We start from the raw sequence: 13,719 nt of genomic DNA, 5'->3' as shown, positions 1-13,719 counted from the left end.
CAGTGCAATCCAGTCTAACTTAATCTGTTTTAATGATTAGCTGCGTGCACAGGGACATTGTTTGGCATTGTATTTCAGTATTTGGCTCAATGAAACTACAGGACTGTAGTTTCTCTCTACATGTTTTCATGATGTTCTTTGTAGGGAGTCCACGCGATTGTTATATGCTTACAGTCAAAATGTCAACATGAAGCTATCTGCTCTTCCTGGAATGTAAACAAGAAAAGGGTTAAAGAATGAGAAAGGAGCAGAGATGTTTCCCGTAGAAAACAGCCACACTTTGAGCTAAAAAGAGATTTTTTCCAGTTTAGCTTTTCAATGAGAGTGGCAGCAATTGGCAGGAGGATCCAACTTTTACAACTATGTTTTGAATGTATGAAGTGCGTTGCTTAGCTACGAGACGCCAAGCCATGGCTGCGTGTTTTGATGGGCTCTGAATACCATCATGCTAATTTTTGAACATCCAGATGTCTTCCTCTAAATGGCTTGTTTTTGAGGCACGGAGTAAATGTGTGAGGTACATTTTCCATCTTTGTTTACTAACTGAGGCCACCTCGAACTTTGTGTCTCTGCGTCAACAGAATAATATTTGCAAATCGTTTGTCAGTCGAACATGTGTCCTCAGCTGTATGCAACTGTTTATGTGGAGCTAGAACCTGAGTTATGCATGCCTGTTGCTGTACAAGTCTCTAATATAATAATTATCTTTATCCTGTATTGACATTGACTTGGGTGTTATTTTGACACCAAAAAAGGCTCACTCACAGTTCAGCACCATCACTTCCTCCTCTTCTGTTGTCATTACTTGTTTAAAGATAAATGAATAACCTTTGATAGACTAAGAATGCTGGCAGCTCTCCCTTATTATAAAATTAGTACTAGTGGTTCAAATCATTATCATCATCATTCATACTAGAAGTATTTCCCATGGAAAAAGATTTTTAGAGGGAGATTTACTCATTCTGGATTAAAACGTCTATTCACTTTTGGTCATAATTTAATCTGAAAAGTGTTTTAAAGCACTCATGCTGCAGAGTATAATAAATAGTAAATAAACATGAGCATGAGTTCAGTTTTGGGTGATACAGGTGACTTGTGTTAAAACTAAGGTAATGCTCTATATTGCTATCAGTGGGGGCACAGACCATGTACCTGTATCCATTAGCTGCAGTAAATCCCATATTTACTCTGTAACAACCAGAAAACTACAGTAACGTCTGGTCATTATTATCACCTGTATAGGAGACTGCAAAACTTCAGTGGATGCAGAAATTATCTATTACTCAATATTGCAGAAACTCAGTCGGGCTCCACAGTGATTATTTTAAATTCCCCATATCTAAGTTTCCCAATCTGTTATTTTGACCCAGTATGGCCTGTATCAAGCACAACGGTGGTCTGACTTCTCAGTACTGAAATATAACGAAAGGTAGTAATTTTCTGATAAATCCTGTGAGAGCCCTCATTAGGGCCGTATGGCCTTAACAACCTTAGAGAATACATGGAGCCCCTGCTGATCAACTACCTCGTGGCTGAGTCCTTGGCAGGAGCTGTAAGTCCATAGGGCAGGTGGATCCTCAGAGAATCCTCCACAGAATACAGAGATGCAAGGGTTCAGTCATCTGGAGGACAGGCAAATCCTCCACCCTGTGTGGCAGTAGAGAAACGGCTGCATGGTGGGAAGGAAGAAGAGCTTGTAAACCCCTGTTCCCCTAGAGATTAGCTCATGTTGTTCTCCGTGTCAGTGAAGTCAACAGCAAATTTCATCTGCTTTGGACTCCTTTATTGTCAACAGTTCTCTGAAGCTGGAAACAGGTTATCCTCAGTCTTCAGGTCTTTACCAATGCAGAAAATACGTGCCAGATTATTTGTCATAGTACAAAAACATATTAGTTGTGACTTGCAAACTGCACTTGAACTCCAACTGTTCTTTTCTGAGGTCCAGCCTGCTCTGTAATTATCCTCTAGAATTCTTCCAATCTATTTCATTAGTGACTCTTAGTTAAATTTCAAGTGAACTATTGAGTGCCCTTGGACAAAATCCAGTTCTCTTCCTTTCCTTTTCCCCCAACTCTGAATCATGTGAAAATTAAAACACATATTTCTCACAGTAGATATAGGCAATGAGAAAGAATACTTTCCTAAGTGCTTGCAAGTATCATCTGTGACAGTGCCATCAAGCCTGGCTCTAACACAAAGTTCATACTAGAGCCAAAGGCCACTGTCCTGCCTTTTTCCACACAGTAATTACATGGGTCCTGTGTGTGTGATTTAGTTTAACTGTCAATCGGACAGTGCAGTTGAAGTTTAACAGCAAGCTTTGGATTATCTCAACTCAATAGATAATAATTTAATTGAGTGGAGCACATGCTTTCTTTGGCTCTGGTTCTTTTTTTTTTTTTTTTTTTCTGTATTATCATTCCCTCACAATTATTATCCTGTATTAGTAAAATAGGTCACCGTACCAATTGTCAATAGAACATATTTCACTAATGATTATTTTTATTACTTTGAGGAAATTATAATGTGATATCGATCAGTTTTGTAGGTTTTTCACCAGTTTTGTTCCAAATCTATTACTTTTAGATAATGTCCCAGGGAAAAATAAGGTGGGCCATTTTATTTGTGTGGGAGAAGTAGTATGATTCACGCCAACCTACAGAAATTGTGTGGAGTTTCTGCACTAAAGATTTATGGGATAGGAAAGCTAAATCAAATACCAGCCACCTGTTTCACGTCTGAAATTGTTTGCCCTTCCCCTCCCCATGCAAAGTGCAAAAGCTTTCTGTGCTTTTTGTCAATATATTAAAATAATCTGTGCTTTACATAATGCTACTGCATTTTCTTTATATGCTGTAGGAATAAAAGTAGTTTTGTTACTTTGTCCATTCAGAGCAAAAAGACTTAGTCCAGTTTAGACCATTTCTAATACTTCACTGCAGGGTGTCCTGGGATGGCAAGGGAAGAGTAAGAACATGTCTAAATTACCAGTAGGTCTCAACAGGACATCAGAGATACCTTGTATTTTCTTGAATTTCTCCTCACCTAGAATTCAGAAAGACTACTCAGTATTCAAATACGCCAAACTTATTCCTGTCTTTAACTCAGTAACGTGAAAGGAAGATGACTTCAGTTTTTAAGTTAAACTACTGAAGGAAAATATATAATTTTTAGTTTGTTAGGTATGGCAGTTATCGCCACTCCTGTGTTCCCCAAAAGTTAGCCAGGCTTCATTCTTTCCACTCAAAATATAGTAGGGGATGACAAAGCAGTGTCTCAGCAGGTCTGACTGGAGTGGGTCTGACCGCTTCACAGCAATGGCCAGGCCTGCTCCCTTATGCCCCTACCTGGATGTCCCCATCAGCCAGACCCAGCAGTTTCTCAGGAGGAGGACTTCTCACAACAGGCTTCCTCCAGAACAGCGTTGAACCATTTGGGCTTGTAAAGTCTCGCTTTTTAAGTGTCATAGTATCAGTTGAAGGGTAAAATAGACCGTTCCCTAAGTACTTTGTTTACCAGTTAGCCCTTGTTTCCAGTTTACCGTTAGTGGTCTGTCGATTTCAGTCTTGCACTCCTTTTGCCCTCCAGACATCATGCTCTCCTGGGGTGATACTGGTAATCCTTTCTGTTTGGATGAGCCTTAGTCTTTCTACTATCTTCTGTTTATTAACATTTGTCTCCAAATGTGCTGTTCCCTGTTGCCGCAACATTAATAAACTTTCACCCACTTTCCGGGGTTGAGCGCGGGAGGACGGATTTGTGGGTCCCGAGTACGGAGCGACCCCACCCTCCTTTTATAGGCCTGCGGTGAGAACACTTGTGCAGGAAGTTGGAAAGTCGTGTTTAATTCCTTCCTCTGCCTGAGGGATTTTAGGTCTGTATCGCCCACCTCCCAGGAGAGGTCCTTAACCAGTAGGTTGTAAGCTGTTCCAGGTGTTAAGGAAACTTTCCACCCCTCTGACCAAAGCTATGTCACTGTTTAGCAAGTAATTCAAGATACATGTGGTGGAAAGGAGAGAAATCATGACCTGAAGCTGCCGATTGGAGTGCACTGCTTCAAGCAAGAAGGCCTGTGTTCCCAAAGCGTAGGGAAGACTGTTTCTGCAATTTACTGAAGGGCTGTTGAATGTAAATTACAGAAGTAGTCTGAGGAACAGGGACCAAAAATGAGGTCCCTCCATCAAGTGCTGGAAGCACTAACTGCAGTCTGGGCTACGAAAACCTTTGGCACGTGGGCTGCAACAGGAGGATCCCTGACTCCCCGCATGCACAGACGCATGCATGACTTCATTGCAGACCATAGTCTGGTGGTTAGGGCACTTTTCTAAGAAACATGCTTCTATGTGTCCTCATCCCTCAGAGGAATTTGAAGCTGAATCTTTTGGGGCAAAGTCTTTAATTGCTGGGCCATCGTAATGAAAGCAGAAAAACAAGCAAGCAAACAAACACAGAGATATAAAAGCTTTTAGCTGTGATTTAAAAGAAGGTGATGTGGAACCGTGTCCGATAATCCCATCTCATAGATACGGTCTGAGAGCATCTGTAGGCTGGGGTTCCCACAAAGGACGAAGGCTGAGAAACACTAAGTATCTGCGCTTTAGTATAAGCTAAGTGCTAAGCTGCTCAGGACTGTAAAACTGTGGTACTTTGGGGCCCATAAGGTCACAAGCTACAAGCCCCATGAAGGATAGGGAACTCAAAGACCAGGGGACACATGAGCCAGTTTTGTTCTTCTGCACTTACATTCCACCAAACTGTTTGCGCTGGTGCTTAAATAATGTTTTGGATCCAGTCCACAGGCTCTGGTCTAATATCAGGTTCCACTAAACAGTTTATTCTCATTTTTAAGGCTACTGCACAAATGAAAGAATTTCAGGTGTAATAAATGAGCTGTTTCAGCAGGGAGCCACGACAGTTATCTTCATTCACAACAATGCCACGTATACTTGGCTAACAGCCAGCTGTTCTTGATGTACTTACAAATGCCAAGAAAACTTGGCCTCTAATAGGCTGTCTAATTAACTACTAGTCTTATGATGTACAGCTCATTTTTCCTAAGTCATTCATTTGCCAAAGCTTAAGGCTTAACATCTATTGTCTCCCGTGTAGCAAATGCATTTCCTATTCATTCTTCTATTTTGAAACTACTGTAATCTAGATCAAAAGCCAGACTGCATTCCTTCTTTAGAAATATCAAGAAACACTTATTCTTAGAAGTTTCTGCTGCTGTTTGGAGGCAATTAAATGAGTATTCAAATCTGAACAAGCAACCAACTTTTTAAATGGAAGCTACACACCATGGAGAAATAATTGTTCAAAACTGATTTTAAGCATCATGTGACTCACTGCTGTCCTAGTGCTTTAGCTGGAGTTTGAAAAATTAAAGAGATGCACATGGATTTTCTTAGATTACATCATTATATCAGGGCCTGTTTTTGAGAAATTGTTATAAAGGGAAATGAGATCTTTTAATGTCCCAGAAACTACTTTAGAAGAGTCTGAAACTGCATTCCAAAAATGTCCAGGAAAACTAAAAATGCAGGTATTGATTCTGTTAACAGATCATCTGTGATGTCAAGGAGGTGTAAGTCAATAGAAACTTTGCCTTAAAGATCTAAATGAGTGGAAGTGTAAACAGGTGTGATTTTCCATAAGAAAAAAAACATGCTCTTGGGAAAGACTATGTAACTGGGGAATGAGTTAGGAAAGAAAAGACCCAATAGTAGAATTTTCAGAATATTTGTCTCAGAGGTGCCATGTGATACACTTTAATTGCCTGTGTAGTATGTACCATGGGATGTTATGAGAAGAAATATAGTAGAGTTCAAATCATACAGAGGCAAGAGAAATAACGAATAAGTGAGACTGTGAGTTGAGAACACAGTGGAGCCAAGCCCCGGATAATCTGCCTGATTATTGACAATGTCAGCATTAGTTTAAAAAGTTCATCTCGTGCAGTCACTGAGGACTGACATCTGCAATCAAAACCAGAAGGCTCTGTGCATGTTCTCTGTTCAGAGTTTAGTCACACACTGCTCTGCTAGCAGATGGGCAACCTGTAGACATCCCTCCAGTAACAACTTCATGCAAAGAAGCTAACACCAGAAAATATTTCCTGTCCCTGTTTCCAAGACCCTTTACGATCTTGCTCCACCACTGCCCAGCTGGAATTCAGTAGCTGGCTGCAGGACTACCCACGCCGTCTTGCTCAGCAGTCCAGATGTGGTCACTTAGCTGGCTGAAGGAAATGCAGTTTTACTCAATCAACCCACAGCTTTCTGTGCACAGTGAAGATGTTCTCCTCTCTTCTCCCTTACGGGATCTCTGGTCCCACACCACCACCTTCCCGCTATCTGAGGACAACCATTTTCCAGCTGCCCATGGGATGTTGCAGGAGCTAGGTAATAGGTGGGATATTCTAGGAGTGACCATTAACTAATAAACTCCATCAAGAAATTCACTTTATCTGACCTGAAGTTCAATTATATCTAAAGAAAGCAAAAAGCCTGCTTTGTTATGTCTAGACAACTATTACACAAATGAGCTTGAAAGTTACGAGTAAGATGTTGGGATGTTTGTATATGTGTCACACTCTGGGAAGTTATGGAAATGGAGGAACAGCAGTTTGATGAAGTGACTGGGCATGCAATATAGTGTAATGTCAGTAACACATAACATATGAAAAGTAACTGAACATTGTTATTTCCTTTTGTGGTTGCAAATGTGCAAAGCTATTTTTTTGATGTCTAAAGAAGGTGGCACAATACAAACCCATGCATAGCTTTGGAAATTTTTAGAGTAGTGTTACTACCCAGCCAAAAGTCAGTGTAGATGCTTATGATTAACAGCCCTGTCATAACTTTCCAAAATCCACAGATCCCATCAGAAGTAACTCTAAAAAAGTTTCTGAGATTGCCTATTTGGAAAGACTGTATTATTTTAATTATACTCATGTTGTTTAATCCAGATAGTCACTGTGAGGTCTGGTTGTGTCTGCTGGTATAGCTCCATAGCCATATCACTGGCTTAGTTTCTTCTTGTATACAAATGGAAATAAATCATGCACTGGCACGAGGCGTATGTGTGCTGATATAGTTGTACCACACTGGGAGTAGTCCTGATGTAAGCAATAAAGAGTAATAAAGACACCCTAGGTACAACCGAAGAGCAAATGACATAGAATCTGCATGTAGAGACAAGGCCCGAATTAATGTATTTTATACCATTCTTGGCACACTCAACATGAGAGTAGTTCAGACCTCCTCTAGTAAGTTGCTTTCTGTCTGATTTATGTGCTTTTTGGTGTTTGCATAAGAATTTCAGTTCAACTACTTGTGTGGATTCAGTTAAAATTGAACTACTATAAAGGTATCCTACTTCCTATACAGCTTACACTCATTCATTTAGACCAATTATATCACCATGAAAAGGTATTTATACTGGTACAATGCCCATGTGTTTTTCTGAGTTTTGTTACCTGAACTATGCTGCTGTAGGTAAACCACTTAAAATCGCCTTACATAAAATGTACCCTTAGGTTGAAAGGGCCAGGTTCAGAGTGGTGCATAGAGGGCTAAATTGATACAAACCTAAGCAAAACTAACACAAGTTTAAGTATTGCATCTTCCTTGTTGAATATGCCCCAGATCATAGACAGTATACTAACATGACCTCAATTAGGGCCTCTCCGACCTTGGTTCAGAAATGCTGTAAATGATAATATTTGCCCAAATAAAATTTGAAAAACTATATTTCTTTCAGAGTACTTGGAAACATGCATCCTTATTCTGTATCTTCCCATAACTGGTGCAGATTCAGAAGCAAAGTCTGGGGATCTATTTGGATGCCCAGGTTAGAGAGGGCTCTGACATAAATGCAATTCCCTGCATATTATCTGCATTGCTGCGGAGAGGAAGTTTTGCTTAAGCCATACCTGCAAAAATTTGGGAATTGAAATATTTTTGAACTTTATTCCTTCTCTTCTGGTAAGACTGTTTTGTTCGTTGGTGTTTTGGCATTTAAATCTCGACATTAAGTAGCACCTAGAGTGCACTTACAGAAAAGAGTTCCCAGACACCCAGACACCTGGCAGCTGGAAGAACTGATCAGAAATTCTTGCTCCTTATATGTAATATTGCATGTAATTTGAGCTTGATTTTTTTTATTATTTTTTTTGGTAAAGAAATATTCCCTCAAATTATCTGTTAATTCAGTGTTTTCTTTGACTTCAGTGGGACTTGAATGCATTTTCAAACTTGCATGCATTTGAAAGTGCTATAATCAGTGAATATTGTTGACCTGGAGCCTCATACAGGATATCTGCAGATGGATTAATTGTGAAAGGTTTCATTAAAGAAATTCTTTATAAAAGGAGATCTGAAGGGAAGAACAGAGTCTTAAAAATGAAGGGGAAAAAAGTACTCTTTGATCATTTTGATAATAACATTTGATGATACTGTAATGCCTTAAAAATGACATTTTCATTCAACCACAATGAAAAATCTAGGAGTGCTCCAAATGTCATGGTACCTACTTTTCCTTTTCAACCAAAAAAAACCCTATGTACATCTGTCTATTCAAACTGGTATTCTTTCCTCTGCTTCAGCAGCCGTACTGAAAAGTTATTACTGACAATTAAAACCCTGTATGTCTGACCAAAGCTGCCTCTTTCAGTAGTAGTGGTATCCTGGAATGGAAAGAAAAAAACTAGTGCTACGTGCATGGTTTCTGGAGACACCCCATATCTGCAAGTAGAAAGTACGTGACCTAGCCATTGAGCTAGTAGGACTAGGAATCAAGGGGGTTTTACACTCTGTCCTGTCACTGACTTTTTAAGCAACTTTTGAGAATTGCTTAAATACTTGGTATATTGGGTAATACATTATTAATCATTGTACTACTTGACAGATGTGACATGAGGTTTAATATATAACAATCTAATTTCTTTAGGTACAAGTATAAGACTTGCCTTTTGAAAAGGAAGGCAAACTGTAGTTCAGGAACTGATTAGGAATATGAAACTTGCTCTCAGTGTCTGGGTTCACCTTCTGTAAATAAAGAGGATATTTCTTCTATTTTTATAGTCAACGGATAAATGTTTCTGTGGCATGTGTTTTGTGTACCTAGCTCAATGCAAGCTTGAGCATCTGTATGCAGAAATACAAATGTAAATAACAATAATTAATTATAGATCATATCCAAACCCCATTAAAGTCAATGAAAATTCTCCCATTGACTTTAGCAGGGATTGGATTGGGACATCATGCTTTTAAACTGCATTGAGATCTTGAGGTGAAAACTTCTTTTGCTGGTTTTATCCGGGTTCTGCTGTTTGCAAAAGGCCAGTGACTTTAGCCTGTTCTTACCTATGGGTGTAAAAATTTATTTTAATGACTTTTTTTTTTCCTTCCTGGTCAGGATTTATGTGGGCATCATTCATGTGATACTCTGGGAATGGCAGACGTTGGGACCATATGCTCTCCTGAGCGCAGCTGTGCAGTGATTGAAGATGACGGCCTCCATGCAGCTTTTACAGTGGCTCACGAAATTGGTATGTAGTGCCTTTTCTGTTCGCTTGCCAAATCAAACACTTGTAACAGCTGCATTAGTAACCAAAATACTTTGCAATTAATTCCAGATTTCCCCTGGTCCAGATACTCGCTTGGGGATTAAGGCTGTATACATATGCACTTCAGGGTTAACTAATAAGGGATCAGAAGGCAAGTGAAGGCGCACAGTAGGTGTTTCCTTTCTGACAGTGTCGTTTTTAAGCAGTAGTCAGAGTGAAAATTCAAAGGCTGCTGCTACTGTCCAAAAATGTCAATACATGTCCCTCCAGAGAAGGCGTTTAGCTTATTGGCTTACCTGTTATAATTCATATTCGTTTAGTATACACAGTGGAAAGCAGCATACCTTTTTGAACTACTTGCATGCTCTGTTGTTTTGAAACTTTCTTGGGAAGGTGTACTGCCTGCAGACAAGGCTTTAGTGGAAAAGAAAAGCAGAATTCTAATATTTTTCTAATGGTATTGAAATTCCACCTTTATAGTAAAATGTGGTACTAATCTAAATCCTGAAATAAGTGAAGTAGTATTTAGGTGCTAAAGATTTGTTTAAAAAACTGCTTAACTTCGGTTAATTTCAGTCTCCACTTCAGTGCACAGCAATTTAATGTAGCAGCCTTACTTGTACCCTTCAGAAAGATCTAAGATAGAATTAGTGACAGAAGAAATTTTGTATTCTGGCATTATACATTCCTTGAGGGAGACTGCTGCCATCTTGCTTATTTTTAATTTACTAATGTTTCGTGACCTGTATTCACTGGAAATACATACGGTATGTGGGCTATTCATTTTGGTGAGTGAACAGCAATTTAAAAGTGGAGAACATTCTTTTTTCTTTTTTTTTTTGACATTCTTGGAAGGAAATAACAAGGAAAGGAGAACTTTGAGAGAGCCAATTTCTGAATTGCCTTGTACCTCTTGCCAAACCAAAGTAAAGTTTGCTTTGGGAGTATCATTGCAATAGTTCAATTTTCAAGTAGCTAGCAGGTAGAGCCTAAGAGTTCTGTGTTTGCTATATACCTGGCTCAGCAAACAGAGGTCACCAAGTATGAAAAATCAGCTTGCATGTTAGTATCCAGGCCCTTCAGTGATTAGTGATACCAACACTACAGCTTACAGTGCCTCTAAGAATTGAGGTCAGAAGCTGGAGAGGGATCATGTGTTGCATGAAAGTATAAAATCTTACAACACAAGGAGTCCCCAGACTAGATACTTTATTTCAATAAACAAAATGGTTTGGTAATAAAAGAAAAGCTCTCTGAAATTGCTAGTTTGGAGCATTTCGAGATAAGTACAGCAATACATCAAAGACAGCTTAACAACAGAAGAGTTTAGTGGCATCAAACCTGGATGACATAAAGCTGACAACTCGTCATGAATCTGATCTAGAACTGGGACAAAACGATAGATTGGCTCACTTAGTCTATCAAGCAGAGGCCGCCAATCTGATAGAGGGACTGCTTGTATCTTCTGACATCCATAAATGATATTTACTGCTGACAGTTTGTGGGCATTGTCATAGTTGTCTGAAGGACCTTTTTGGGACGCTCGTGTTGTATTCCTGTTGTGTGAAGCCATGGGCAATGTGTCTGGACTGTCATTTTATCAACAATAGATATATATGCAATGGATTAAAAATGAGAAACATAGATCAGTCAAGATAGGGATGAACAGAAAATATGCATATTATTAGTTTGAATTCCACTCAAAGAGAATGTAAACACAAGTGAATTATTTTTAGTAATCTAGAGGCACATTTTTGAAAAAGAGCCATTTTCATACCTTGGAAGTTTATAGGAATCCATAAAAGCTATAATTTTCAATGTAAAAAAGGCACGAATTGAAACAGTTCGATAAATAAGTACCCTAATGGACAAAAAAACTCTAGTTTGAGGTTGTTTAAAATAACATCCTTTTTTTTTCTCCTCACCATAAGATTTGAAGAAAGGAGGGGTGTCAAATCACAGAATGACCTTTGTGTGTGTGGCCTCAAGTGGGAGATGTTTGGAAGAAAACACAGCTAAAATTGCTTGAGTACTTATATTAAATTAAAGGTCAAAAAAGGATGAAAAATTGAAGTGTGGCACGGATACTCTTTAGTTAAGCACTTTGAGGAAAACCTTACTTTATTTTATTTGGAGACCACATTTCTTCTTCCGATCCAGAAGTCTTAAAGTTCCCGCTTGTCCTGTGGGTAGAGTGTAGTTTTAATTTTACAGCAGCTTAGTTATTCAGTGGAGTTCACCTTGCAGGGTAGGAGATGCCCTGCAAGACAGAGGGGATTCTCAGGACTCAAAGCATAAGCTGCTTCTTTTTGTCAATATGAAGAGCAAGGTGAGCTGCTAAGCATACTGGAGTCACTGTCTGCAGTTTTTTAAATAACTCTGCCATGTGTGCATCTGTAGTAGATGCAGCATCATTAGTATGGACTTGTTCCGAAGAAAGGCTGTGTGTCCTTACTTTGACTTCAAGGTGACCTGAGTGCTCCTGTTTCCTCTCTGAAGGATCCAAGAGCATTTTTGAGGATTGTGTTCTTTCCCTGGAAGGCAACCAAAGTAAATGGAACTGCAGCTCAACCAAACAGGACAATGCACAGCCCAAGAGCTCAGGTTGGATACATGCACAGGAAGCCAAAAAGCAGCCTGCTGCGGAATAAAGCGTGCTGCTTGAGTTGCCAGGGTTTCTACCACATTATGTATTAAATGTTTATTTTATTCCTTTTAGAAAAAATAGATGGATTTTGACTGGTGGTTTTTGAGGGGGAGAATATGAATGAGCAGCATAAACAGGCAAGATCTCTGAAGAGCTGTAAACAAAAGCACAGAAAGAAATAGATACAACCAAATTCTTAGTACACTGGTTAGATGACAATACGATGTGAAGACCTGTCTATAAAGATTGACAAAGCATCTAGAACCCAAATCTTGTCCTAGTTGCATGTAGCAAAATCAGGAATAATTTCTGTCCAGTGTCAAGTGCATAAAATGAGGAAAATATAACAAAAAAACAGTACTAACAAGGGTATCTTGCGGCTTTGAAAGTGATAATGTGGTCTCTCCTCAGAATGAAGAGTAGCAGTGCTTACATCATAAATGTTATTTTAAAATCAGAGCCTGTCAAGACATTCAGCCACTAATGGTAAATCCATATACAGTTATTTTCTCACAGGGGACGCATTGTTTTCAGTTTAGACAGTAGTAGCTTTGCTGTCACAAAAACAGTCTTTTGGATTCTTTCTTGAAATCATGAGTTCAACTCCATGTTGTGGCACAGAGATGTCTTATGGGACTTTAAGCAACTCCATAGTATGCCTCCATAGCTCTGCACTCCATAGCTTCAGCTCAGAACTGTCTTAGGCACAGCATATAGATATTCTCCAAGTCTTTGTTATCATCAAACTATGGACTATAAAAAGAAAAAAATGTTGCTTCATTATTTCATGTACTTCCCTGCATCACAGAAACATCTGGAGTAAAGTGTTAAAGAACCCATGATTACCCATGATCTCAACATTTATTTAACATTTTTTCATAGGTCAGTGCTGGCATACTGCTAATCCATATATCCCTTACTAAAATAACTGTCAGGAAACAAAAATAACTGATTTTAATTTTTACTCCAATACTCTAGCCTTTTGATAGGAGATTTTATTGCTTTTATGATGCTGAATTATAAACCAGCCTGTGCATCCCCTAAAGATCTGTAGTATAACATCTTCGAAAGATACAATCAACCCATTTCAAGTTACGTTGAAACATCTCTCATGGTGGGATATACGCAATATATGACAATTCTCTGTTTAGAAGCCTGGTGTTGTGTTTTGTCATGCAGTAGCTTTCAGAAGGCTCTGATGACTTCAGCCCTTCCTATGCTGGAGTCCTGCATGCTTCAGTGCAAACAATCCACCAGCCTAAAGGGTGTATCATCTACAAAAACAAAATAAGAAGAGTTCAGGAGAAAAGAACTGGAGCTACTGCCCATTTTATCAATCGGTAATTGAGATACAGAAATTTGGTGACTGCCAAAGTCACAAACTAAGTCTTAAGGAAAGCCAAGGATTAAATTTGCATCTTGAGTTTCAATCTACTCCTTAAACACAAAAGCATCCTTTCTGCAGTCTTTAAGCAGGCAAGACTCCAGTTTAGCTCAGAGAAAA

General features: G+C 39.1%; 1 protein-coding gene across 1 annotated transcript in view; it reads left to right on the top strand.

The window, feature by feature from the left end:
* The window catches only part of ADAMTS5 (ADAM metallopeptidase with thrombospondin type 1 motif 5), a 47,251-nt gene that overhangs the window by 2,906 nt on the left and 30,626 nt on the right, over nucleotides 1-13,719 (top strand). Inside the window, exon 2 of the mRNA XM_080573105.1 lies at nucleotides 9,418-9,550. Within this exon, the coding sequence (XP_080429231.1) occupies nucleotides 9,418-9,550 (133 nt within the window). The remainder of the gene's footprint in view (nucleotides 1-9,417; nucleotides 9,551-13,719) is intronic.

This window comes from Anser brachyrhynchus, assembly GCF_964034855.1.
Source record: "Anser brachyrhynchus genome assembly, chromosome: 1".
NCBI lineage: Eukaryota > Metazoa > Chordata > Aves > Anseriformes > Anatidae > Anser > Anser brachyrhynchus.
Note: the sequence above shows the minus strand (reverse complement) of the source record. Positions and strands in the feature narration are given on the sequence as shown.